This window comes from Neoarius graeffei, chromosome 28, assembly GCF_027579695.1.
Source record: "Neoarius graeffei isolate fNeoGra1 chromosome 28, fNeoGra1.pri, whole genome shotgun sequence".
Lineage (NCBI taxonomy): Eukaryota > Metazoa > Chordata > Actinopteri > Siluriformes > Ariidae > Neoarius > Neoarius graeffei.
In genome coordinates this window covers 9,844,742-9,870,795 of record NC_083596.1, presented here as the reverse complement: position 1 = coordinate 9,870,795, position 26,054 = coordinate 9,844,742, and the positions used below count along the sequence as shown (strand labels likewise).

The 26,054-nt window shown below is 43.0% G+C and overlaps 1 protein-coding gene across 3 annotated transcripts in view; it reads right to left on the bottom strand.

Annotated features, from left to right (window-relative positions):
* The window catches only part of kcmf1 (potassium channel modulatory factor 1), a 49,794-nt gene that overhangs the window by 10,107 nt on the left and 13,633 nt on the right, over window positions 1-26,054 (bottom strand). For all 3 annotated transcript variants that reach the window (XR_009651817.1, XR_009651816.1, XM_060912180.1), the window contains exons 2-6: window positions 9,337-9,504; window positions 9,107-9,246; window positions 7,485-7,586; window positions 3,401-3,578; window positions 1,918-2,203 (exon numbers count right to left, since the gene is read on the bottom strand). Coding sequence is in view for 1 of the 3 variants with exons in the window: in XM_060912180.1 (XP_060768163.1) it covers window positions 1,918-2,203; window positions 3,401-3,578; window positions 7,485-7,586; window positions 9,107-9,246; window positions 9,337-9,504 (874 nt within the window). In the remaining 2 variants the exon portion in view is untranslated. The remainder of the gene's footprint in view (window positions 1-1,917; window positions 2,204-3,400; window positions 3,579-7,484; window positions 7,587-9,106; window positions 9,247-9,336; window positions 9,505-26,054) is intronic.

Below are 26,054 nucleotides of genomic sequence, written 5' to 3'. Positions count from 1 at the left end.
ACTCCTCCTTTCTCCTTTCACACGGAGACACAATCCTTGACCGTATCTAGTAGTTTCTTTTTAAAGTGCCATTCCACCATTGGATGCATTCTTTGGCATAAAATACAATACATTTTATGACAACATGACTAGACAGAGAAATCTTTTAGCTTCAAAATGATATATCAAACATAATTTTTTGACAACGACAAGTATATTAATTTTGCGACCGAAGTCACCTACCCTTTTAATTTCCGCGCGGTAGTGAAACGTGATGTCATCGGCAGGTTCCCCTTCTTGTGTACCAAGTCACGTGTGACGTGGCACAGATTATCAGCAATGGCGGACAGAACGCGATTTCCACTTGTCGATTGCTGTGCCGATATTCACCATCGACCGTCTCCTTTGGGCATCACTTGCTATTTTCCTTCGCTTCTTTTCCGAAGCTGACAATCGCGTTCTATCTGCCATTGCTGATAATCTGTGCCGCGTGACGTGGTACACAAGAAGGGGAACCTGCCGATGACATCACGTTTCACTACCGCGCGGAAATTAAAAGGGTAGGTGACTTCGGTCGCAAAATTAATATACTTGTCGTCAAAAAATTATGTTTGATATATCATTTTGAAGCTAAAAGATTTCTCTGTCTAGTCCTATTGTCATAAAATATATTGTATTTTATGCCAAAAAAATGCATCCAATGGTGGAATGGCACTTTAAGCATATTAGACAATTCTAAGTGCAAAACCTTTAGTTTTAAATTTATTTCTCCAGTTATTTTTCCTTTATACAACTGAGCCACTGGGAAGCAAATTTGTTATCAGGTGTTTCCGTGTGTGTATTAGACATGTAACTATATATCGTGTGACGATAAATCATGATACAAATTTATGGAGATTTAAATCCATGAAATAAAAAATTAATAGTGATTATCATCGGGGGGGGCGGCACGGTGGTATAGTAGTTAGCGCTGTCGCCTCACAGCAAGAAGGTCCGGGTTCGAGCTCCGTGGCCGGCGAGGGCCTTTCTGTGCGGAGTTTGCATGTTCTCCCCGTGTCCGCGTGGGTTTCCTCCGGGTGCTCCGGTTTCCCCCACAGTCCAAAGACATGCAGGTTAGGTTAACTGGTGACTCTAAATTGAGCGTAGGTGTGAATGTGAGTGTGAATGGTTGTCTGTGTCTATGTGTCAGCCCTGTGATGACCTGGTGACTTGTCCAGGGTGTACCCCGCCTTTCGCCCGTAGTCAGCTGGGATAGGCTCCAGCTTGCCTGCGACCCTGTAGAACAGGATAAAGCGGCTAGAGATAATGAGATGAGATGAGAATGAGATTATTATCAGGCTGTATAATCTCCTAGGTTTCCAAGCAGTAATTGCATTGTTTAGACAGCAGAGTGAAATAATGTACAATAGCAGGAATACACCTGACTTCAACGTAGCCGGAAGTAATGCAGGTCTAAATGCCATGAAAACACAAAAAACAGATCTCAAATGATAAAGCACTGTTGTGTGATTGACTGTACAAATAGATTTAATAACAAAAATCAGCTCTTTTTACAGACTGCTGAAAGATTAAAAAAGAAGCAAACAGAAGTAGAACAAACGTTTATTAAGAAAAGGCCAATCTGTTAACCTTTCAATTTATTCCTTACAAAGGAATTTAATATAATAGGTTATTATATTTCAGTCCAACCTTTCTAAATGTTGGTAAATAATTACTGCTGTTAAGAAAAAAAAATATATTCCTTTTGTGGAATGCAATTTAAGTTGATAAAGAATAGGAAAATAAATGTTGAATTGTTAATTTAAAAAAAAAAAAACACATTTAAATCTATTTTCAAAAATATCGTGGGAAAATTGATTTATGAACCCGATACTGTGAGTCAAACTGAATTGTGAATTACAATTATAATCAATACAAGCCCAGTGTCCATGTTCTCACCGTGTGAGGAGGAACTGGGAGCTGTGGGAAGCCATCGAGTTGCTCTCGGTTATGGCTGTGTTTGTTGCGGTGCTGGGTGGTGGCACGCTGGCGCTGATGTTGCTTGCGTTGCTGCGCTGGCGTGTTGCATTGCGTGCCGTTTCCAGTTGCTGACGTGCCGCTTGCGCCTGCTGCCGTTCCAGCTGCAACTGCATCTGCAACTGCTGTAGCTGCGAGGCCGACGGGCCTGAAGGGTTCAGCTGACCGCCTGCCGAGCGCCGAACTCCTGACAGCTGAGACAGCAGCTCTAAGAGACGATACGAGAGACAAAATGTATCGACACTAAGCAAAACACTGCACAAGCTCGAGCTTATAAACAAACCATTTGGACTGGATGCTAAGTTAAGTCACATGATAAAAACATCATTTAGAATGTCAAGGTTTCATGATCACATTTACCTCACTGCTGACTTCTGCAAAATGCCAATTAAAACACACATTTCCATCTCGTTTTCATCTGATAAAATTTTCCTAAAAAAAGTTCCGTAACTGAAGAAATGGCTTACGTTTTAAAATGTCAAGGGACACTATAGACCAGACCTGGGCATTTTACGGCCCGCGGGCCGCATCCGGCCCTTTGGTTCATTCTGACCGGCCCGCATAAGGTTAATGAGAAATTACAAAATAAACGTATTTTCTAATTTTACCTCATGCATGGACTGAATGTGCATTGCTTTTATTTTGAAGTTGTGTTCAACAAAAACGCAATGCGCGCGACATGAAAATGACATGAAATCCCACGAAACCTAATCCCGCGATAACTACTTCCGTAATTTGTCCAGACCAACCACAAACTTGTACGTCATCCTTCAAACGGTCCAGCCAATCACATCGTGTGACGTCACCAGCAGGCGCCGGAGCCGATCTCCGGTAGCCTGGGCCCGCCCATCCTAAGTGTGACGCAACACGAGGGCCTGTTGCGAGCAGAGCTTTGAAGTCGCGTTAGCCAGACTAGATCTCCGGCGAAAAACACCAAATGAGGTGATTAAACTACAAATGTGGGCATCATTATTATAATATGATGCATCTTGCTTGATATTTGGAGTAGAAAGACAATATTGTGATGTCTTTATTGTGTTTTGGGGTGAATGTGACCTGAAAGGAGGGAAAAAAAAAATTGGTACAAACGTTCACATTTTGTTAACCACTGTTTTGGGAAATTTGATTGAATAAATGACATTTTTTGTAAGGCAACCTCGTTTTTTCCATACTCTTACCAGTCTTAGCAGCTTGTAAAAACAATGTTATTTATTGCTTTATATAAAGAAATACAATTAATATTATGCAGAATTTAGTTCAGCCTTTTGGTCCGGCCCTCCACAAAATTTTCTGTTTCTCATGTGGCCCCATGGAAAAAATAATTGCCCACCCCTGATATAGACTACATTATACTGTTACATTTTCAAACTATATAAAAAAAATTAAAAAAAAAACCCACACACACCTGCTATAGGGTCCATGGCTTCCCGATTGCTCGGGGAGTAAGAGGAGCTTTGTGAGGATGAGAGCCCCCCAGTGGAGCTGCTGGTAAAGTGCATGTTAGTCCTCCTTGCCCGAGGGCCGCCCAAGCCACGCCCAGGGTGAAACATCCGGCGCACGTGCCGCACCCCGCTGCTCTCATCGTACACACATCACCGTTAAGGACCAAGGAGTAAAATCACACATGTTCTCATACATACATAGTGCAAATCACCTAAACCTGTGGACTCGTGACGGACGAGGAGTCGACTACTCTAAATACACAACGCCAGGGTTTTGGGCTGGACATGAAAAAATGTTTATTTTATGTTAAAGTGTGTGGACATCGTCTCACGTCCCCATCACAGTGTGTCTGGGATGCCAATACTTTAATCTTCACAAGGATAATCGACATTGCGTGCAGTGTCAAAGGATTTTCAACTACAAATCAATACACAACGATTCACTTATAATCAGTGACCGAATCCCAAACGGTACAATACACGAGAATGATGTGATGCGAGCCTGTATAGAGGTTTCCGACCTGACGTCATAGGGTCACGTGATACTGTTTACACCGGCATTTTGGAGGTCAAACAAAGCCACGCTTATCAGCAAACAACGCTTGTAATATCCATCTTCTTCTTCACTTACTTTTATCGTAGAATGCCCGATACGTGTTGTGCAGTTAGCTGCCACAACAGAAGAGGGGATAAACCTGGATTAACGTTCCATAGGTTCCCGGCTGATCGACAGCGTCGCGAAAAGTGGATCGCGGCGATCAGGCGAGAGAATTGGCAGCCCACTGAACACGCGCGTTTGTGTGGTGAACATTTTGTCTCAGGTAACTTTTCCAAAAGTTGAAAGATATCGTATACGAGATAAATGACAAATTATACATGTAGCCTAGCACCTAGCCTACATGTAAGCTCTGTTAGGCGGTGTTCAGGCTACCTGGCACCGAGCCCCACTAGTCAGGCTATGATGGTTTTATCTTTATACATCCGTGGTTTTATATACGTGAGACGGGGACCGCTCGGCCTCATCAATGGGGCGACCTGGCACCGGGCTTCTTACTAGTGTTTGGGCGGCTTACATGTAGTCTAGGTTTAACATACACGGTGCCCTCAGGCGAGGCAGAGCCATGTTGTTGGGTGGGTTGTACTTTTTAGATGTGAATATGCAATGGACAAAACTAGAATTCGATACTAGACATATTAATTATTATGCATTTTTCTATATGATTAATGTAACTCTCTGTCAACCTGGACACTATTTTTCTAACTGCAATGAATTTACTTTTATTTGGTATCACGTTGAAGTCGACTGTTATGGAATTTTTTTGCCACAAAATGTTGTTGGAAATCTTTGCATACGTTGTCAAGGCAACCATTCAAACAATGCATGCTGTGAAAAGGGAAAATACATATTTTTTGACAAATCTCTGACATGTTGGGCTAGCGGGAGTCACCATTGTTGTGACCGCCAAAATGGTGCCATCTACTTGTTGACATGGCAACGGTCATGTGGGTCGAAAACCTCTATGGACCCTTTTCACGTGACGTCACGACAAACGCGGCCGCCATTTTGGACATGTACTACCAGTAGTTTACCACAGCCAGCATTGAGGAACGGCAGCAAAGAAAGTGTTTATTTTCAGCAAGACTTCCATCATGCCACTATATTGTTGTGCACCTGGATGTAGTAACCATCAACAAACAAGGCAAGGGTTATCATTTTATCGGATCCCGACAGAGAAGATGGATAGCGGCCATTAACAGATTGGCAGCCCTCGGCATACCAGCGCTTGTGTAGTGACCACTTTGCTGGAGGTAAGACGAATAAAATTAGCCAGAAAAGGCATTACATTGCTGTTAACATTCTGTGGCGGCAAGTGTGTAACCAAATAGGCTAAAATAACCCATTGTAACCTCTTTGTTCTTCTGTTGTAGCTATTAGCTAACGACATTAGCTAGCGTTGTGTTCTTTTGCTGTTGGTAGACTGTAGGACAGATCAGAGGCAGTGTCCTACAAACAGCGCTTAATTTGAGGGGGAGCAAGCCGGAGCGCGCTCCGGAACCTCGGGCGTTGGCTCCAGCAGCTATTTACACTGGATCCGGTGATCCGACACCTCTTTTGACTATGTAACAAAAAAAAAAAAAAAAAAAAAAAAAGATTGTCTTTAGGCTTGCCATCCTTCCACTTGCGAGTGGTAAGTGATCTGCGCTGGGATCACACACACAGCGGCTCAGTCCCGAATCGTGGCTTGTTCACTTCACTCGCGCGCTCTGTGAGCTGCGCAGGGCCGGAGTGCGCACCCTCCAGAGGGCACTCGCTGTTCAGGGCGGAGTGATTTGGAGCGCAGGATGCCTGCGGAGCCGAGCGTATCCGTGTATTGGTGTTGCTGTGTGCAGACGAATCGTGTATTAGTGTTGCTGTGTGCACGCTAATCGCTTTTAAAAACGTTAATCTGATGATCCGCTGATACGGTCTAATGTAAACATGGGCTAAGTGTTCAAAACAAGAGGAACATGTATTTGTCTCTTAAATCCAGGCCGTTCCCTGTAATCTAACACTGGGTTGGAGAAAGTAATGGCAAATAGTGAGTGCACAAGCCATAGAAGGTAAACTGTACACAGCGCCAGGGCAGTGTGATGGTATGTCTACTTCTAGATTGTGTTAGCTTATCGATGAACACACTCGTCACTCGACGAGTTTCACGTCTTTACGACGGATACTTAAATGTGTGTTAGGCATTATTGTTGCAGTCTAAGCAGTCATTGTAGCAGCTAGATGAGCGAGAACCGAAAGGGTCTGTGCCATAAACCGTTATTTCTGTACGGCGTTGCTAATGTGTCGTTACTGTTGTTATTTCTCCCTCTGCTCGCCCTGTAAATGCCCTACGTCGCTGGATAGCGAAGGTGTTTCTGTATCTCGCTCCTTTTTCTTGTATGTTCTCCGTTTGTCGCCTTCCTTGCATTCAAACCAATTCGAGCCGAAGTCCGCTACATGTCCAAAATGGTGGTCGCGTTTACGAAGGTCACGTGACTGAAAAGGGTCTATAGTGAACAGGGAGCGGTTTGGAATTTGGCCTACGTTATTCCTGTGTGAATACGCAGATTTGCGGGTGGAATAATAATAAGTAGTTCAATTTATATAGCGCCTTTCACAAACCCAAGGACGCTTTACAAAAGAATTACCACCAAAGAAAAAACTAGGAAGAATAGTGTGAGGTAAAGAGAAAAGTTTTCAAGTTGGCTTTGAAGGAAGAGAGAGTGTGGAACAGTCACGAAGTGATTGTGGTAACGAGTTCCAAAGTTTAGGAGCAGCAACACTGAATGATCTGCCACCCATAGATGCCAGTTTAAAACGTGGAACAGTCAGAAGTCCACAGACAGAAGATCTGAGGGAGCGGGAGGGACAGTACAAATGAATTAGCTCACAGAGATAGGAAGGAGCGAAAGCATGAAGAGCTTTATAGGTTAAAAGCAGGATTTTGTATTTGATCCGAGAGATAACTGGCAACCAGTGCAGTTGCTGTAAAACAGGAGTGATGTGAGCAGCGAGTGAGAATAAAAGCTTCGTAATGTGAACGCTGCTATAACGTCAGAGACTCGCATTTAAATTAATTTCTTCTTTCAGCTACTCCCGTTCGTTAGGGGTCGCCACAGGAGATCTGTTCCACATATTTGATTTGGCATAGGTTTTACTTCCTGACGCAACCCTCCCCAATCTATCCGGGCTTAGGACTGGCACCAAGTATGCACTGGCTTGTGCAACCCTAGTAGCTGGGTATTTTTACCCAATCTATTTAAACATGAACACTGAAATATTTAAATTAATTTAAACAAAATCAGTTGCTTGCTAGTTTTTGTGACTTGGCTTTAAAAAGGTAAATGATGTTTTGCGATCAAATTGGTGCTCTTAATTTAAAGCAAAATCATTTCATGGATGTCACTCTTTACTTGATACATCTTTGTGTGTGTGTGTGTGTGTGTGTGTGTGTGTGTGTGTGTGTGTGTGTGTGTGTGTGTGAGAGAGAGAGAGAGAAAACAGAACTGAAAGGATATTAAATCTCTTGGTGCTCTGTGTTCAAGTGTGAGATGAGCAGCGAAGTCGTCCGTCACATGATTGGGGTCACCTCCGGGCAAAGCTGCACATATGGGGCAGATCTGGGGGAGGGGAGGGGAGGGGAGGAAGGGAAAGACTTGTTGAACATGTACACCACTCTTGTAGCCCTCTCTGACCACACAAAATGAAAGAAATCATCCTTAACAACTTGGAATTCTGACTCGGAAAGTCTTCTCAAATTCAAGTTCAACACATGACCTCACATCAACAGTGAACAAAACATTGCTTCGTTAATTTAAAGCTGATGTGCAGCGCTGATTAACAGTTTTAATTGCAGTTATTGCAGCACACGAGGGTCACACCAGATACTGAAAGCAAACGGTCACATACTTTTGACACTCACTGATCTTTTTCTTTAACCTCCTAAGGCCCAAGCTGTTTTTTTACATGCATTTTGTATTTCTCTTTGCTATTTGGGCTTATTAGAACCTGATTAGAATAAAAACTAAGCATCATCTTTTGATAAGATGTACTTTTAGAGAAAAAGTATGTCCACATATGTGGATTCTTGTTCCGAATTTCCATAAAGTGCTGTCCACGCATGTGACCGCTAAGCCCTAGGAGGTTAAAGGGGAACAGAGGGCAATATATAGAGTAAATATAACAATAAAACACACATTAACGAACCTTATTCAAGACTTACAAAAGTTTTTTGTTCTAAGGTTGGAAAGTTATAGTGTTTTGAAAGTAGCTCGAGCGAACTATTTCCGCAGTTTGAACAGCCCGCCATGATATTAATTTTATCCAATCAGAATGCACGTTCATTTTCTCTGCGTAACACTCATGACGTATGTATGTGCCCAGTTGTGTTGGCTCATTGAGGTTGGGAATAGCACGTGTGAAATACCTGTTTCTGCCTCTTGCGACGATTTCGCAAGTCCACGGGTGGCGCCTCTCTCATTGCAGCAAATAAATTCTGCTGGACTCGTGAGCAACTCCACGTTACATTTTCCGCACGAGCGCCACGCCGTGTCACCTGCACGCAGACGCTCTGCCCCACGCTCGCCACGCCCATGGTCAGCATCAGTCTCATCCTCGCCGTCATCCGAGCTTTCTTCTCTTATTTCATCACCGGAGTCGAGAGTACCTCTCCTAGGTTCAAACTGGTATCCTTCTAAGCCATAGCCTGCTTGCAGTGTGTCTTGCGGGATCTCTTCATATGATTCAACAGAGCTGTCGCTTTCACTTGATGCGCCCGACGCCATGATTACACGCTTCTCTCCTCTATTTCGGAGAGTTCCGCTAGTGCAGTGGGTAGCGCTGACGTCACGGTCTTTTAAAAATGGCGACTCTTGTGCGGTTTAGCGTATAAAGTATTATATTTATAATTACCAAGATATTTCGTTGCTTTCTAGTATATAAATTTGATAGAATACTTAAGAATACGTTACTTTGTCACATCAGCAACCGTATATTATATTATATTTTGTACCTCTTTAATAAACAAACCATCAAGTATAAAAATTGTTTGTTTAACTGGGATCTCTAGAAATACAGAAAATTCTAAAGGGTTCACAAACTTTCAAGCACCACTGTGTGTATATATGCTGTAAATACTCACCACCTCTGTGGTAGTCTCTGCATGCTCCGAGGTGACGTGTTCCTGTAGAGACGTTTCTGTGTAACCCATTTTGCCGCAGTAGGGACAAGTAAACGACTGGGGCTGCTCTACTGAAAACGCCTCTCCACCGTAATACAGATCTACAGACAGACAGGTAGGTCATTATACTCAACCCGAGAACACACACACACACACACACACTCATTGACTGACCCGAGGGAGGCTCTTACCAAAGTCTACCCTGGTTAGTATGCACTGCATGGGGTGTTCCGTGGTGTGTCGGGTTGTGGTGGCTCCACTTTCGTAACACGACGCACACAGGTCGTAGTCGTAGCAAATTAAACACTTGTATCGGCGCCCCCTGAAGTTCCCTTTTAAACACGCGTCACAGCTCACACCTGCAAAACAAGAACATACACGGACACACTTTCTCAAGGGTGCACTTCGTTCTTTCCTAAAGTCTCATTTTTATTCGCAAATCGATTTCAAGTTGCACTGCACAACCGCATTTTAATTGTGAACACGTTGCTACAGGCTGTGATGGTTTAAAGCTTGGAAATAATAGCAGTGTGATAAGATAAATTATTGCTGAATAAACCTTAAAAGATTCATGTTATAAATGCAACATCGAGTTAGGGACATTAACATATTCTAGTCATCTCATAGGAACCTGTTAATAACCCTGTAGTTCAAGCAGAATTTACCGACCTATACGATGACGTACTATTAAAGTGATGTAGACATGAGATTTTAAAAAGGTGCAGTAGGTAAAGTTTAGCTACCGGAAAGATGAACTGCAATGATGACCTTTATCTTCCCCTTCGCCCTTTACGCTAAATATTCCTCAAAATGTGTTCATTAAAACACAGCAGTGCTTTCAGCATCTGGTGTGACCCCCCCGTGTGCTGCAATAACTGCAACTAAAACTGTTGATCTGTCCTACACATCGTCTTGGAGGAATTTTAGCCCATTCCTCTGTTTTCCGAAACTCTGGGATGTTGGTGGGTTTCCTCACATGAACTGCTCACACACCACACATTTCTATTGGATTAAGGTCAGAACTTTGACTTGGCCATTCCAAAACATTACCGTTATTCTTCTTGAACCATTCTTTAATACAACCCCGATTCCAAAAAAGTTGGGACAAAAAGTACAAACTGTAAATAAAAATGGAATACAATAATTTACAAATCTCAAAAACTGATATTGTATTCACAGTGGAACATAGACAACATATCAAATGTTGAAAGTGAGACATTTTGAAATTTCATGACAGCAACACATCTCAAAAAAGTTGGGACAGGGGCAATAGAGATCTTGCAGTCACGTGACCGGAAAGTACACAACCCCCATCTTGTCGGTCAAAAAACACCGCTGAATACTGCTGCACTCGTGTACAGAATGGATCAATTTCAACCGACGGACTACACGGCTCATTTTTCTAATGAACAGATAACTAGATATATGTCTAAAATAAACGATCTACAGATTAGTGACCCTTATGGCTTACCGGACGGAGTTTTCACGACCGGATTTTGAACTGTCAGCGGAATACCCGGACGTGTATAATTACCTCATTAACTTTCCCTCGCTGTTCAGTGGTGAAGCACTGCGTGCTTATAAATCTCTGGACAGTTATCTTTACAGAAATTCAGGATTTGTCAGCGACTCAGATGTGGCATCTTGTAAACAAGAATCCTCATTGGATGGGTAAGTCACTTAAGTATTAAGTATAGCACTGACCAGCCGATTATAGAATAGAATAAGGTAATTCCAAATCGTCCGTCTTGTTTACATGGATCTGGCGTTGGAGAGGTAGAGGCTTGGCAGTGGAGGTTTGAGTGGCTGTTTTCTGAGCTTAGTCAACAGGCCGGCTCTGCAGCCTCGCTTTTGCTTCGGCTCCCGGCACCGCCTCCTTCGCTTTGCTTCCGATAACAATCCACGGAGACCCCGCTGGTCTCGCTATCTCGTCCGGAATGTTTTTTTTTTCTCGTCCGGAATGTTGTGCATGCGATGGAAATCGCTACAAACCGTCATTTTCTGCTGGAAGCCAATGTCCAGTAAGTCCATACGGTTGTAGTGGATATTGAAGTCCGGTACAGACGAACAGCACGCAAAAATACACACAAAAAACATAAAAAACATGCACAGGTAGGGAGAGCTTGTAGCCGCAGCCGTTGTAGTAGAATTGTATATAGTAGGGTTTTCCAGAAGAAAAGGTAGAAGTAAAAGTAGAAGTAGAACCAGAAGTAGAAGGCGGAATATGGCGTTTGACCGACAAGATGGCGTCTGTCACAATCTGGATCGGCTGTGACGTCACATGCAAGTGCTCCATAAGAGGCTGGAAAAGTTAAAGGTGCAAAAAAGGAACAGCTGGAGGACCAAATTGCAACTCATTAGGTCACTTAGCAATAGGTCATTAACATGACTGGGTATAAAAAGAGCATCTTGGAGTGGCAGCGGCTCTCAGAAGTAAAGATGGGAAGAGGATCACCAATCCCCCCAATTCTGCGCCGACAAATAGTGGAGCAATATCAGAAAGGAGTTCAACAGTGTAAAATTGCAAAGAGTTTGAACATATCATCATCTACAGTGCATAATATCATCAAAAGATTCAGAGAATCTGGAAGGATCTGTGCGTAAGGGTCAAGGCCGGAAAACCATACTGGGTGCCCGTGATCTTCGGGCCCTTAGACGGCACTGCATCACATACAGGCATGCTTCTGTATTGGAAATCACTAAATGGGCTCAGGAATAGTTCCAGAGAACATTATCTGTGAACACAATTCACCGTGCCATCTGCCGTTGCCAGCTAAAACTCGATAGTTCAAAGAAGCCGCCGTATCTAAACATGATCCAGAAGCGCAGACGTCTTCTCTGGGCCAAGGCTCATTTAAAATGGACTGTGGCAAAGTGGAAAACTGTTCTGTGGTCAGACGAATCAAAATTTGAAGTTCTTTATGGAAATCAGGGACGCCGTGTCATTCGGACTAAAGAGGAGAAGGACGACCCAAGTTGTTATCGGCGCTCAGTTCAGAAGCCTGCATCTCTGATGGTATGGGGTTGCATTAGTGCGTGTGGCATGGGCAGCTTACACATCTGGAAAGACACCATCAATGCTGAAAGGTATATCCAGGTTCTAGAGCAACATATGCTCCCATCCAGACGACGTCTCTTTCAGGGAAGACCTTGCATTTTCCAACATGACGATGCCAAACCACATACTGCATCAATTACAGCATCATGGCTGCGTAGAAGAAGGGTCCGGGTACTGAACTGGCCAGCCTGCAGTCCAGATCTTTCACCCATAGAAAACATTTGGCGCATCATAAAATGGAAGATACGACAAAAAAGACCTAAGACAGTTGAGTAACTAGAATCCTACATTAGACAAGAATGGGTTAACATTCCTATCCCTAAACTTGAGCAACTTGTCTCCTCAGTCCCCAGACGTTTACAGACTGTTGTAAAGAGAAAAGGGGACGTCTCACAGTGGTAAACATGGCCTTGTCCCAACTTTGAGATATGTTGTCATGAAATTTAAAATCTCCTAATTTTTCTCTTTAAATGATACATTTTCTCAGTTTAAACATTTGATATGTCATCTATGTTCTATTCTGAATAAAATATGGAATTTTGAAACTTCCACATCATTGCATTCCATTTTTATTTACAATTTGTACTTTGTCCCAACTTTTTTGGAATCGGGGTTGTAGAATGACGTGTGTGTGTGTGTGTGTGTGTGTGTGTGGTGTTTAGGGTCGCTGTATTGCTGCATGAACCACTTTCTCAAGATTCAGTTCATCGACAGACAACCTGATGTTTTCCTTTTAAATTCTCTGGACTAATTCAGAGTTCATTGTTCCGTCAACGATGGTAAGCCGTCCTGGCCCAGACGCAGCAAAACCATGATCCTACAATCACCGTGTTTCACAGATGGGATAAGGTTCTTATGCTGGAATGCAGCGTTTTCCCTTCTCCAAACGTAACGCTTCTCACTGAAACCAAAATTTCTATTTTGGTCTCATAGTCCACAAAATGTTTCCACTAGCCTTCTGGCTTGTCCATGTGAGCAATGTTCTTTTAGGAGAGCAGTAGCTTTCTGCTTGCAACCCTGCCATGCACACCACTGTGAGAGAGTTGCTTAGGTTCCACTGTGACCTCACGGACTATTACACGCCTTTCTCTTGGCGTGATCTTTGTTGGTAGACCACTCCTGAAGAAGGTAGCAGTGCTTGTGTGCTCGGTGCTCCCTCCATCTGTCTGACTGTGGATTGGTGGAGTCCAAACTCCTTAGAGAAGGTTTTGCAACCTTTTACAGCCTGATGAGCATCAACAACACTTTTTCTGAGGTCCTCAGAAACCTCCTTCGCTCATGCAATGATAAACTTCCACAAACGTGTTGTGAAGATCAGACTTTAACGGATCTCCGTTCTTTAAATAAAACAAGGCAAACACTCACACCTGATGGTTATCGCACGGACTGAGAACACCCGACTCGAATTTCACCTTCAAATTAACTGCTAATCCTCGAGCCTCACATCCTTTTGCCACTCGCTGATGTAATACTGGATCATTTTCCTCAATAAATAAAAATGACCAAGTATAATATTTTGTCCCACTTGTTTAAACTGGGTTCTCGTTATCTACTTTTAGAACTTGTGTGAAAATCTGATGTTTAGCTCATATTCATGCAGAAATAGAAAATTCTAAAGGCTTCACAAACCTTCAATCGCCCCGTACACGAGTCAAAGCTCAGCTAATTTATTTAAGCAACCATTCAATGACGCAAAGAATCTAATATGAACTTCTACATGACTATTTTACATATCTGAAGTGATGCGACAAATAGATTATATAAAACCGGTTAGGGGCGGGGCTTTGTATGAGCTCAGACTATGAGGTCACAACATTTACTCTGCGTCTTTGAACTTGTAATTAAAAGAATAAGACATGGCAACCGGAAACATTAAACCACGAGGCTTTAGACGGTTTTTGTAATATCGTATAATGAGGGATGTCTGGTTAGGGGTTGGGTTTGGAAACGGTGCATGCAAATTGAGCTGTTTCCAATTTGCATATTCATGTCAGGTTATAGTGTCACTCTTACCCCTTTTCCACCAAATCAGTTCCAGGGCTGGTTCGGGGCCAGTGCTGGTGCTGGTGCACAACTTGTTCAACTTGCGAGCCAGCTGAGAACCAGTTTGCTTTTCCATAGCTCACGGTGCTAAGGGAAGCCACGTCAGTTACGTCGCTGTATACGTCAGTTACGTCGCTACGTTTACATAAACCTTGGCACGAATATCGAAGCAAAAACAACACGGAAGAAGCAGCAGCAGCAACAACAATAATAATAATGGATGACTTCGCGTTTGTACAGCTGCTGCTTCTCGTCGCTTAAAAATGGCGATCTTTCGTGGTCTTGTTATTGTTGTTGGTCTTAACAACTCCACCCCCCCCGCTGACGTAAGCGGTTCCTTCCTCTAGCCCAGCAGAGAGTTGGTGCTAGCCTGGAACCAGTTTTTCTGGCCCCAGAGCCAGTTCTTTGTCAGTGGAAACAGAAAATCCGGTTCCAAACTAAGCACGGGCCCCGAACCAGCCCTGGAACTGCTTTGGTGGAAAAGGGGCATCTGTGGCAACTGGTTTCTCGGGACTTAAAGAACAATTTAATTCTTAAACTGATTATTTTAAATGTTTTAGTAATAGCACCTCTGTCAGAGGAGACATTTAAAAAAAAACAAACAACTATACCCAAAGCAAGAAAACTCATGAAGTTCTGATCTGGCGAGACGGAGCTCCACAATTTAAGATCAAAGCATGCTAGGATACCAAAAGGGCGTCTTTTCAACATGATTATTTCAGGCAGTGTTGTCTCCACTGAGAACCTGTTCGGCAATTAAAAAAATAAATAAATAACAGTTTTTGCTTGTTCCTTGGAATTTGCAAACCAAATCTTCACCTGGGTCGCATGCAAAAGATGCAGGTAAATAAAACGAGGGGAGGTAAAGACGTGTCAGAGACCAACACAGCTAGATTTTAAAGTGGTGGTATATGTTACGAGTTATTTCCAGCTCGAGACCTGTCACTGTATTGAGCAGAACGTTCAGCGAAAATTATTTGCCTTCCATCAACAAGATGAAACCGTCTTTCAAATCCTCCTCGTTTTCATTCAGTATGTTTTGACAGACTTTTGCTGAAATTTAGATGAAATTAGGGATGTGCCGGCTGGCTACATATGCTTTCCAAATATCTGCACAGGTTAATGAAAGGATGTTTGTTTGCATGGTAACAACGCTGTTGCTAATTAGATTCTTATCACATCACATTCTATTCCTCTTATAACAGCAGTTTGCCAAGAAAATAAATTTTAACCGAAGTGTGAAAGTTTCATTGGACTAAAACTTCGTGTCAATCACAGCAGCCTTTCAGAGGCAACGTTTAGAATAAACTGACCGCCAATCCACATATACAGTACTTTTTCCATCCAAATTTTGTTACAGATTTCTATTTTACGACTTCTACATTATCAAGTCGGTACAAAAACATGCGAGAGTTCCAAAACGCACACATTTTCCAGCACAAAACTTAACAGAAAATAAAGGGTTGTATCTGAGCAGCATATTGCATAAGAGACCACTTTTCAGATTAAACTAGATAGAACTCAACGCCAACAGCGTCGATGGGGACGCCTCCGCCCGGTAGACTACACGCCTTATTAAGTTGTGATTTGGGGATGGACATTTGACCTCACAGTAATCGTGACCTGGTGAAATGACTTGTATCAGCCTTGGAGATATTGTGTTCACAAGGTTTTCGGACAGACATTTGACCTCACAGTGACCTTGACCTTAGACCTTTTGATCTCAAAATCTAATCAGTTCATGTTTGTCCCAAAGCGCACAAATGGTGAAAGTTTGGTGAAATTCCTTTCATTAGCCTTTGAGATATCGCGTTCACAAGGTTTCGGGAGGGATGGACGCACGCACGGACGGACAACCCGAAAACATAATGCCTCCTGCACCCTCATCATGAAGGCTGCTGGGTATTGGTGCAAAATTAAGAAGCAAGTGTGACAAAGTGCCCAGAAGAACTGGGGCTGGTTCTGTAAGATTTCCTTATCAAACTGCACTCACTGTACCCGAGACTACTATGATTTTTTTTTTTTTTTAAAGCAAAGGGTCGTTTCACACAAAATATTGACTTTGTTATATAGATTTATTATTGCTTACTGCCGTTTATAGCATTTTTTATTTTTTTTAAATGTTGAAACATAGGGCGGCACGGTGGTGTAGTGGTTAGCGCGGTCACCTCACAGCAAGAAGGTCCGGGTTCGAGCCCCGTGGCCGCGAGGGCCTTTCTGTGCGGAGTTTGCATGTTCTCCCCGTGGGTTTCCTCCGGGTGCTCCGGTTTCCCCCACAGTCCAAAGACATGCAGGTTAGGTTAACTGGTGACTCTAAATTGACCGTAGGTGTGAATGTGAGTGTGAATTGTTGTCTGTGTCTATTGCCGCTTTTCCACTACCAACGCGGCTGAGTCGGGCTGAGCCGTGCCGTGCTGAGTCGAGCTGAGTGGGGCTGTTGGCGTTGCATTTCGACTACAACCGCGCTGAACCGTGCTGGCTGGAAGTGGGTGGACACATTGGGTGGAGTTAGCAAAAGTGGGTGGACGTCACGTGATGTCGTTAGGCGGCGCAAACAGTGACATCAGTGAGCTTTTAAGCGGTAGTCTCACGACCCGGATAGTAAACAATAAACATGGAGGACATGGAGTCGTTAGTGTTGCTGGTCTTGGTGCTGTGGCTTGTTGTCACCGACAACGCCAACAGATACTGGCAAGAGCGTATAGATGAGGCAAGGCACATAAGGCTTCATAATTCTCGTAATTCTTCTTCTTCCAGGTTTACAGATCCCAGCGTGCTCGCGGGGCGTGTGTGGGCGTGTGAGGACACTCCTCCTCACCAATCAGTGCACAGGGGAGTGTCTCCTCACGCCCCTAGCCCCACTCGGCTCGGTTTGGCTCGCTTCAGCCCTACTCCAAAACCGTGCGAGTTTTGGGTGCTGAGTAGGGCTGAAGCGAGCTGAGTCGTGCTGCTCTGAGGTAGTCGAAACGCGAGCCGTGTCGGGCTGAAGTGAGCTGAAAAAGGGTAGTGGAAAAGGGCCATATGTGTCAGCCCTGTGATGACCTGGCGACTTGTCCAGGGTGTACCCCGCCTTTCGCCCGTAGTCAGCTGGGATAGGCTCCAGCTTGCCTGCGACCCTGTAGAACAGGATAAAGCGGCTAGAGATAATGAGATGAGATTTCCAAATCCAATTCCATTTATCAGAGCATCAGAGATCACATTTTCTCCCATACCCAATCCATTATTTACTAGCATCAGCTCAACACCGATACTGGGTGTTAGATCGGTACCTTTTCGAATATTTATTAAACCAGTGAATGACAATACAAATGGAAGCTTGGTATAAAGTGAAAAAAAAAAAAAAGTGTCAGTAAAGTATTTCAGCTGGATTTATTTGCAAACCTGAGCTACCTGATTTGCGACTGCTTTCGTTTAAGACTTTTCATGAAGTGTGCTCACAGTTACTGTAATTATCTTTCATTAAGAGAGAACTCTCTTTTGTCCCTGCTTCATATCCGACTTCTTGCTCCAAACATCACATTTGGCTTTTCTTTTCTCCTCACTACATTCACACACGAATCCCCGAATATTTATTGCTGGTACCTCAAGCGACGTTACCAGGTATCAGGGATCGAAACGGGCGGTCGCCCACTCGCCAATGCGAGTTGGAAAGGGTACGGGTGACTAGTGACAACATGTACTCGACCGAGTGGGCGACTGGCTCGCCACGCTATATATCAAACTACTCACTGCCTCGATGGTTTCTATCAACGATTCTCGCCCATTTTAAGCAGAACTTGGTCTATTTTACCGTTTTTTACGATAATTTCAATAGATTTTGTGAGACATTTGTCAAGTTGGCATAGATGCAGGCGCAGCCATATTGTTTACGTGCGCAGTATACACCGCTACATGCAGCATGGCTGCACAAAGTTTCGTTTCTTCCCGTTCATTTTCATTGCTGCCAGTGAAGACAAATGTAACTTGAACCGCTATTGGTCAGATAGATTAGACCCCCGCGAAGTTTAAAAGTCCTTGGCTTGACATTTCTGACAGCTATCAAAACAAACGGATATCGCTCAACAAGCATGATGAGCCAGAGCAGCCTGCAGGTGATGAGAGGGAGTATGTGGCAGGAGATGTAGAGCCCCAGGAGAGACAGAATGAGGAGGTGGAAGATGAAGATGACGAGGAGGCGCAGCATGATGTGGTGTATGACCCAATAGATGATGATCTGGATGAGGGTTTCGAAGATCGTGATGATAATGAGATGACTGAGGAAGAAGTTTATAGACAGTTGAAATTGATCACTCATGTATAATATGGTTGTATTATATGAATAAATCAAATTTCAAGCCGATTTTATAAATACGGACCAGTGCTACTCCATTCGGACCAGTACCTCTGAGAGGCACTGGTCCAAATGGACCAGTGCTCCCAAATTCCCGTTTCGATCCCTGAGGCAGCGCTCGAAACTAACGGTGTCCCGACGTCCCGGGGACCATAAAAAATGTCATCGGGACACAAAATTATATCTGGGACAATCCCGGGACAATGGAAAAAAATAGATCTAGAAAAAAAGTTCTACATTAATATTATTTACAAAGCCGTAACACATACGTAGACAGACATTCACCTAATTTGTCAATTTTAATTTTAAAACGTTAACAGCGAAAAATACATAGTAGCTACACTTTCGATGCACCTGCATCCGTAGGCTACAGAGCAGCGCATCCTGTTCTAGAATCTTCGGCCGGTGTCCGCATTATATGGACTTGGAACGGAATTGCTACCGCACACGCTGCGCTGACTCTTGCCAGAACAAAAATGCTGAAGTGGTTGAAGCGGACCGACCGCGGGGAAGAAACTGAAAGCCCAGACATAACGTCTCCGGGACCTTCAGGATCCAAAGTGTCATCGCCTGGTCTGCAGGCAACGCTAGCAACTGAATGAACTTAATGAACACTGTTAGACACGTTATAAAATACAACAGGAATGATGTGGATGATATTGACGGAAGATACCGTTCAACAGAATAAGTGAGTTTTCTTGGTGTCTTTCTAGTTCAGAAAGTTTAGTCAGTCAGCAGCACAGCTAGGCTCGGACCTGGCACTATGCTGATGTTGCTAACATTTGCACCCACGTTTCAGCAGCGAAAGTTCATAAAAATGGATAACGGAAAGTTCATAAAAATGGATAACGGTAATGGTGAAAATTATAAGTTGGCCTTATAAGTGCCAACAGATATTCAAGGTATAAGTAGATGAAATGAACATAAAAGGGGTCTTATTTTCAACTAAAGTGTACTGCAGATGTAGGGAGTTGAAACATTTTCTGAATGAGCTAGCTGGCCCCTTTAAATAAACGGGTATCTATTCATATAGCAAGATCGCCAAAGTTTAATAAACTGAAAATGCAATAACTGTAATTTTGAAGTAGATGATGTATAGGACATGTGTCGCTTGTGTCTTGCGACTTATTGTAAAAATGATATAAAGGGTTCAAAATCGCATAGTTACAAATATAATAGTAACTTCATATGATAATATTAACCACTGGTTATTTCAGAGAGGAAAAAAATGGGGACACTATTGCTTCCATTCGGGACAATACAACAGAATTCGGGACCACTGGGGGGGGGACAGAAAAAAAAGTTAATTTCGAGCCCTGCCCTGAGGTATTCTAATATCCCTGCATGTCCCTATGACGCTCCGTGAACCACCGGTAGTGAAACTGAAATCACGATGTGACCCTTGTGCCTTGCTTGAGTCACATGATTCCTGGTTGTGATACTGTATTTTGTGAATGCGAAGAGGAGGAGGAGGAGAGACACACCAGTCTCTGCGGTGTTCTTCAGCTCTGGCATGCGTTACATGTCCTATATATAACCTGCACAAAACATATGCTGCAGTGTAGCTCTCGCATGGACCGCGAGCCAAAAGCTCATGTTCAACACCAAGGCGATTTCTGAAATTTCAACTGCATTGTCTGTGAACCCAGTCGCGTGCCAACAGTATCCCATGGACACAAAAATCAAACCTTGGAAGATTAACCTTGCTCGAGTTCATGCAGCGCTTGACAAGTTAAATATCACAGACAGCAAGCTGGAGATGCAGACCGCCAATTATAGGCCTGTGCACACAACGTCCTCTTATCGCAAATGGCTGCAGATGTTTACCTCAAAAAATATCATCTGCCACAATAACCACGAGTACAAATCTGTCTTCGTACTTCAGTCCACATCTCCTACGAGTCTGATGTTTCCAAGGAATGTCACCGATCTGTGTGTAAAGTATTGCGGCTTTGAAGTGCTCGTTTTTCGTTCTGTGGTGCTGAATTTATAGATAACCGTGTGTTAAAAAGTGTCAGAAGCCACTCGAGTGTGACACACTGAACAAAAAGCTCTGTACTCATTAGCTACGTTATCTTCAAACCCTCAGACATCACATCTTTACTTTTGCTCAAACTGCTCCTTTAGGTTAATAATCATAGCACTGATGTTACAAAAGTCTTCACAGGCCGAGTACAAGTACCAGCACGAACAGTTAAAGGGGAATTGAACTCATTTTTAAACTTACTTTATTTCTTAATTAACGTGTTATTCGATTACGTTTTCGGTTTTAGTAACCTTATATCGTGACTCGTATCGGCAACTAATTGCAGTTAAATGTTATACTTCTCAGCCTATTCGCCGTTTAGCCGTGTTGAATTTAGTTCGTTTGGTCCACGGCAGGCGTCGCTTACCCGCGCGATCTTCACGAGACTTGTGCGAGACTTCGAAACGTGAAGTGTCAGCGCCGCCATTTTGAAAACTGTTTTCCAAACGAAATATTGCACAAAAACGAGTTTAAATGACGATTGCTGCCTACTTTTTTCAAACTTCCCTGATTGCTATCAAAACAAACAAAACTTCCAGCTTGATTACATCAGCGTTCGAAAGAGGGCGCGCGCGTCTTTTGACGACGTTGGCAGATGACGGTCACTTTGATTTCCGCTGTACGTTTTACTTCTGTCCGACGATGTCTCACACAGGTCTCAACGAATCTCGTTTATGGCCGTTGCTTTGACATATGGACTTGTATATTACACAGCATATTTCAATATTTCACTCATAATTTGCTACAGCAGTGACAAAATAGTGATCAAAAATGCATTCCTATATTTAATAAAATGAGATAAATAAAATTGATGATAAAATTTCAGTTGTCCTTTAAGCTTGAAGACTTTAGTCTATTCTTTGAACTGAAAGCACCACATCTTTCAATTCAATCAGTGCACCAGAAATTTTTTTAAAGCGAGGTGTATTTACCATCCAAACCCTTCTGCAATCCTGTTTTGCCCCTTTTCCACCAAAGCAGTTCCAGGGCTGGTTCGGGGCCAGTGCCTAGTTTGGAACCGGGTTTTCTGTTTCCACTGACAAAGAACTGGCTCTGGGGCCAGAAAAACCGGTTCCAGGCTAGCACCAACTCTCTGCTGGGCCAGAGGAAAGAACCGCTTACGTCAGCGGGGGGGCGGAGTTGTTAAGACCAACAACAATAAGACCGCAAAAGATCGCCATTTTTAAGCGACAAGAAGCAGCAGCTGTACAAACGCGAAGTCATCCATTATTATTATTATTGTTGCTGCTGCTTCTTCCGTGTTGTTTTTGCTTCGATATTCGCGCCAAGGTTTAAGCAAACGTAGCGACGTAACTGACGTATACAGCGACGTAATGACGTGGCTTCCCTTAGGCAAAAAAAAAAAAAAAAAAAGCGTGTTTCCGGTAACCCGACCAATCGAGAATTTCCGTGTCGAGATTGCCGACCGTAAAGTTTTTATTACAATATTTTAGTGTAAGCGGCGTTAGTTTGTCATAATTTTTTGTTTCAACGCATTCAAGTTGTGAAAGAAACAATAAAAAGTAAAATGTTTCGCCACTTCTATCAGCCCTCCTGCATAAACATGGAAGCGCACTTGTATACTGAAGGAAGAAGGGAAAACTGAGCCGAGCCGCCATTTTGAATCCTCATTCACGGCTGTAATGCAAATTGCTTCCTCTTCAGTATACAAGTGCACTTCGATGGCAGGGAAAAACACTACATTTTGCCGCCTATGTAGTCCCCTATTTACACAAATAAGAGTCATTCAGGATTCAGCCACGTTTTTGCTCGACCCAAGTTCTACAGTAGGCTAGGCCGTCTGCTTTTAATGGAAGTAGCCTTGCCTAGGACGTTATTTTCACGTTATTTCTTGATAAGGTGTTATCATGAAATAACGTGATAATTTCGTATCATGAAATTACGTGATGTTATTACATGATAAATATATTGTAAAAACGTGATAACTTTGTTAACAATATCTTTTCACGTAATTACTTGATTCTACACCAATTTTTTTTTGAGTGTGGCAGCAATACGCTTCCGTAGATCATAATTCGAACTCTTGCGATTTTTTTTTATTAGTTTAAAGATTTAAAACACTTATTTTATTATGATGTGTGGTATAAAGGATTCTGTGCCAAAATACTATTTTGTAAGATGTTTACTTGTGTTAATTTTTTCGAACAAAAAAAAAAAAATTAAGGAAAAAAAAATTTCCTACCTACCGACCTTATTTTAGCATTTCATGTTACCTGAAAAACACACACTTTTTTTTGCCTTAGCACCGCGAGCTATGGAAAAGCAAACTGGTTCTCAGCTGGCTCGCAAGTTGAACGAGTTGTGAACCAGCACTGGCCCCGAACCAGCCCTGGAACTGATTTGGTGGAAAAGGGGTATAAGTGTTCTCTGCTGTAGGCTAGAGCTCTATTTATTGCAAGACACTACATTTCAGGAAAGTCTCACAAGCCAGACTTCAAGCATTCACATAAAAATCTAACATGTCAATAAACATGGCCAAGACCCGCCTACTTTCATGGAGTCAGTCTGATTGACATGGCAGGTCCACAGACCTTTTCTCACATCCCATTCGCAAACACAGGAGATTAGATTTTCTTGTTTACTCACCAACGACTGCTTAAACAAAACTAACAATGCTGTGACATTTGTGCCTAAAAACAAACAAAACAAAAAAATTTTTTTAAACTGGCTCATTACAAAAACTTTCCAGCTGATTTTTTAGGTAAACAGGTACTTTGAAGGTAACATGACCCTTTCAGAAGCCAGAGCTGTATCTATAGAGATCTTGCAGTCACGTGACCGGAAAGTACACAGCCGCCATCTTGTCGGTCAAAAACACCGCTGAATACTGCTGCACTCGTGTACAGAATGGATCAATTTCAACCGACGGACTACACGGCTCATTTTTCTAATGAACAGATAACTAGATATATGTCTAAAATAAACGATATACAGATTTGTGACCCTTATGGCTTACCGGACGGAGTTTTCACGACCGGATTTTGAACTGCCAGCGGAATACCCAGACGTGTATAATTACCTCATTAACTTTCCCTCGCTGTTCAGTGGTGAAGCACTGCGTGCTTATAAATCTCTGGACAGTTATCTTTACAGAAATTCAGGATTTGTCAGCGACTCAGATGTGGCATCTTGTAAACAAGAATCCTCATTGGATGGGTAAGTCACTTAAGTATTGAGTATAGCACTGACCAGCCGATTATAGAATAGAATAAGGTAATTCCAGCTGTAATTCCAAATCGTCCGTCTTGTTTACATGGATCTGGTGTTGGAGAGGTAGAGGCTTAGCAGTGGAGGTTTGAGTGGCTGTTTTCTGAGCTTAGTCAACAGGCCGGCTCTACAGCCTCGCTTTTGCTTCCGCTCCCGGCGCCGCCTCCTTCGCTTTGCTTCTGATAACAATCCACGGAGACCCCGCTGGTCTCGCTATCTCGTCCGGGATGTTTTTTTTTTTTTTTTCTCGTCCGGAATGTTGTGCATGCGATGGAAATCGCTACAAACCGTTATTTTCTGCTGGAAACCAATGTCCAGTAAGTCCATACGGTTGTAGTGGATATTGAAGTCCGGTACAGACGAACAACACGCAAAAATACACACAAAAAACATAAAAAACGTGCACAGGTAGCGAGAGCTTGCAGCCGTTGTAGTAGAATTGTATATAGTAGGGTTTTCCAGAAGAAAAGGTAGAAGTAAAATCAGAAGTAGAAGGCGGAATATGGCGTTTGACCGACAAGATGGCGTCCGTCACAATCTGGATCGGCTGTGACGTCACATGCAAGTGCTCCATAGTTCGTGTCTCTGCACTTTTGGTCTTTTCACTTGGCCAAGAGGAGACGAGATTGACGACACAACGACCAACAACTTTCCTGATTTTAACAGAATTTCCTTTTCTGCCAGCAAGCACTTCTAACAAAACCCTGGACTATCTTAACTTTTTTTTTTTTCCTTCCTCAGGAAAGTTCACTGTATCCCAGTGTTCAGAAGTTAACATGAAATTGTTGCTCTGCTAATCAGATCGCAACTCCAAGTGTACAAGAAATATCTAGCACTCCTGACCTAGATTCTTGTTTGTTTATTCATTTTATTAGCTTTGCCATCAGTACTTAACCCTCTGGGGCAGGGGTCACCAAACTTTTTTCTCTGGGGTCCACATTGTTGTTCCTGACTGTGATGGGGGGCCGGGCCAGCTATAGAACATAGAATTGTATGACCCAGACAAATATGACCACCAGCAGGCCTCATTATGTAGTAGAGATTACTAGCCTGGCACAGCCATCCACACTACTATACCCACACTACTATATCCCACACTACTATACCCCACACATTTGTTTATCTTTACTAGTGGTTTGCAAAAGTAGTAATCGAGTCTTCACACTTTGTTTTAATTTGAAATACCACAGATATTCCATTTATTTTCTAATAAAAATAACATCAAAGCTGTCAAGGTAAGAAACATCTGCCTAGTTGAGGTGATTGACACTGGCAAAGGTGAGTGGAAAATTATAAATTGTAGGTAGGCCTGTTGATATTATTAATAATATTACTAATAATTGTGTGCAGCACTTAAAGGGGTACCAAATATAATATATACAGTTGCTGATGTGACAAAGTAACGTATTCTTAAGTATTCTATCAAATTTATATACTAGAAAACAACGAAATATCTTGGTAATTGTAAATATAATACTTTATACGCTAAACCGCACAAGAGTCGCCATTTTTAAAAGACCGTGACGTCAGCGCTACCCACTGCACTAGCGGAACTCTCCGAAATAGAAGAGATAAGTGTGTAATCATGGCGTCGGGCGCATCAAGTGAAAGCGACAGCTCTGTCGAATCATACGAAGAGATCCCGCAAGACACACTGCAAGCAGGCTATGGCTTAGAAGGGTACCAGTTTGAACCTAGGAGAGGTACTATGTAGTGGAAGTTCATTATGTCTAACTATTAAAGCTATTTTAAGTTCGTTTCTTAAGACAAGGATTTTTTTAAGATGTTACCTTGTTGACAATTTCGGCGAGAATCTTCCGCCTTCTTCAAAACAGTCGCCAGATGTCGAGTGGTGACGTGCCTTATCAGCTGATGTTACGCTACGGAGGCGTGAACGTCCCGCCCAATTTGACAGGTAGTTCACGCCTCCTGCTGTCAGGTCGCTCCCCCAGGACACATCTGGTGACTGTTTTGAAGAAGGAGGAAGATTCTTGTCGAAACTGTCAACAAGGTAACATCTTAAAAAAATCCTTGTCTTAAGAAACGAACTTAAAAGTAGCTAGGAGAGGTACTCTCGACTCCGGTGATGAAATAAGAGAAGAAAGCTCGGATGACGGCGAGGATGAGACTGATGCTGACCAAGGGCATGGCGAGCGTGGGGCAGAGCGTCTGCGTGCAGGTGACACGGCGTGGCGCTCGTGCGGAAAATGTAACGTGGAGTTGC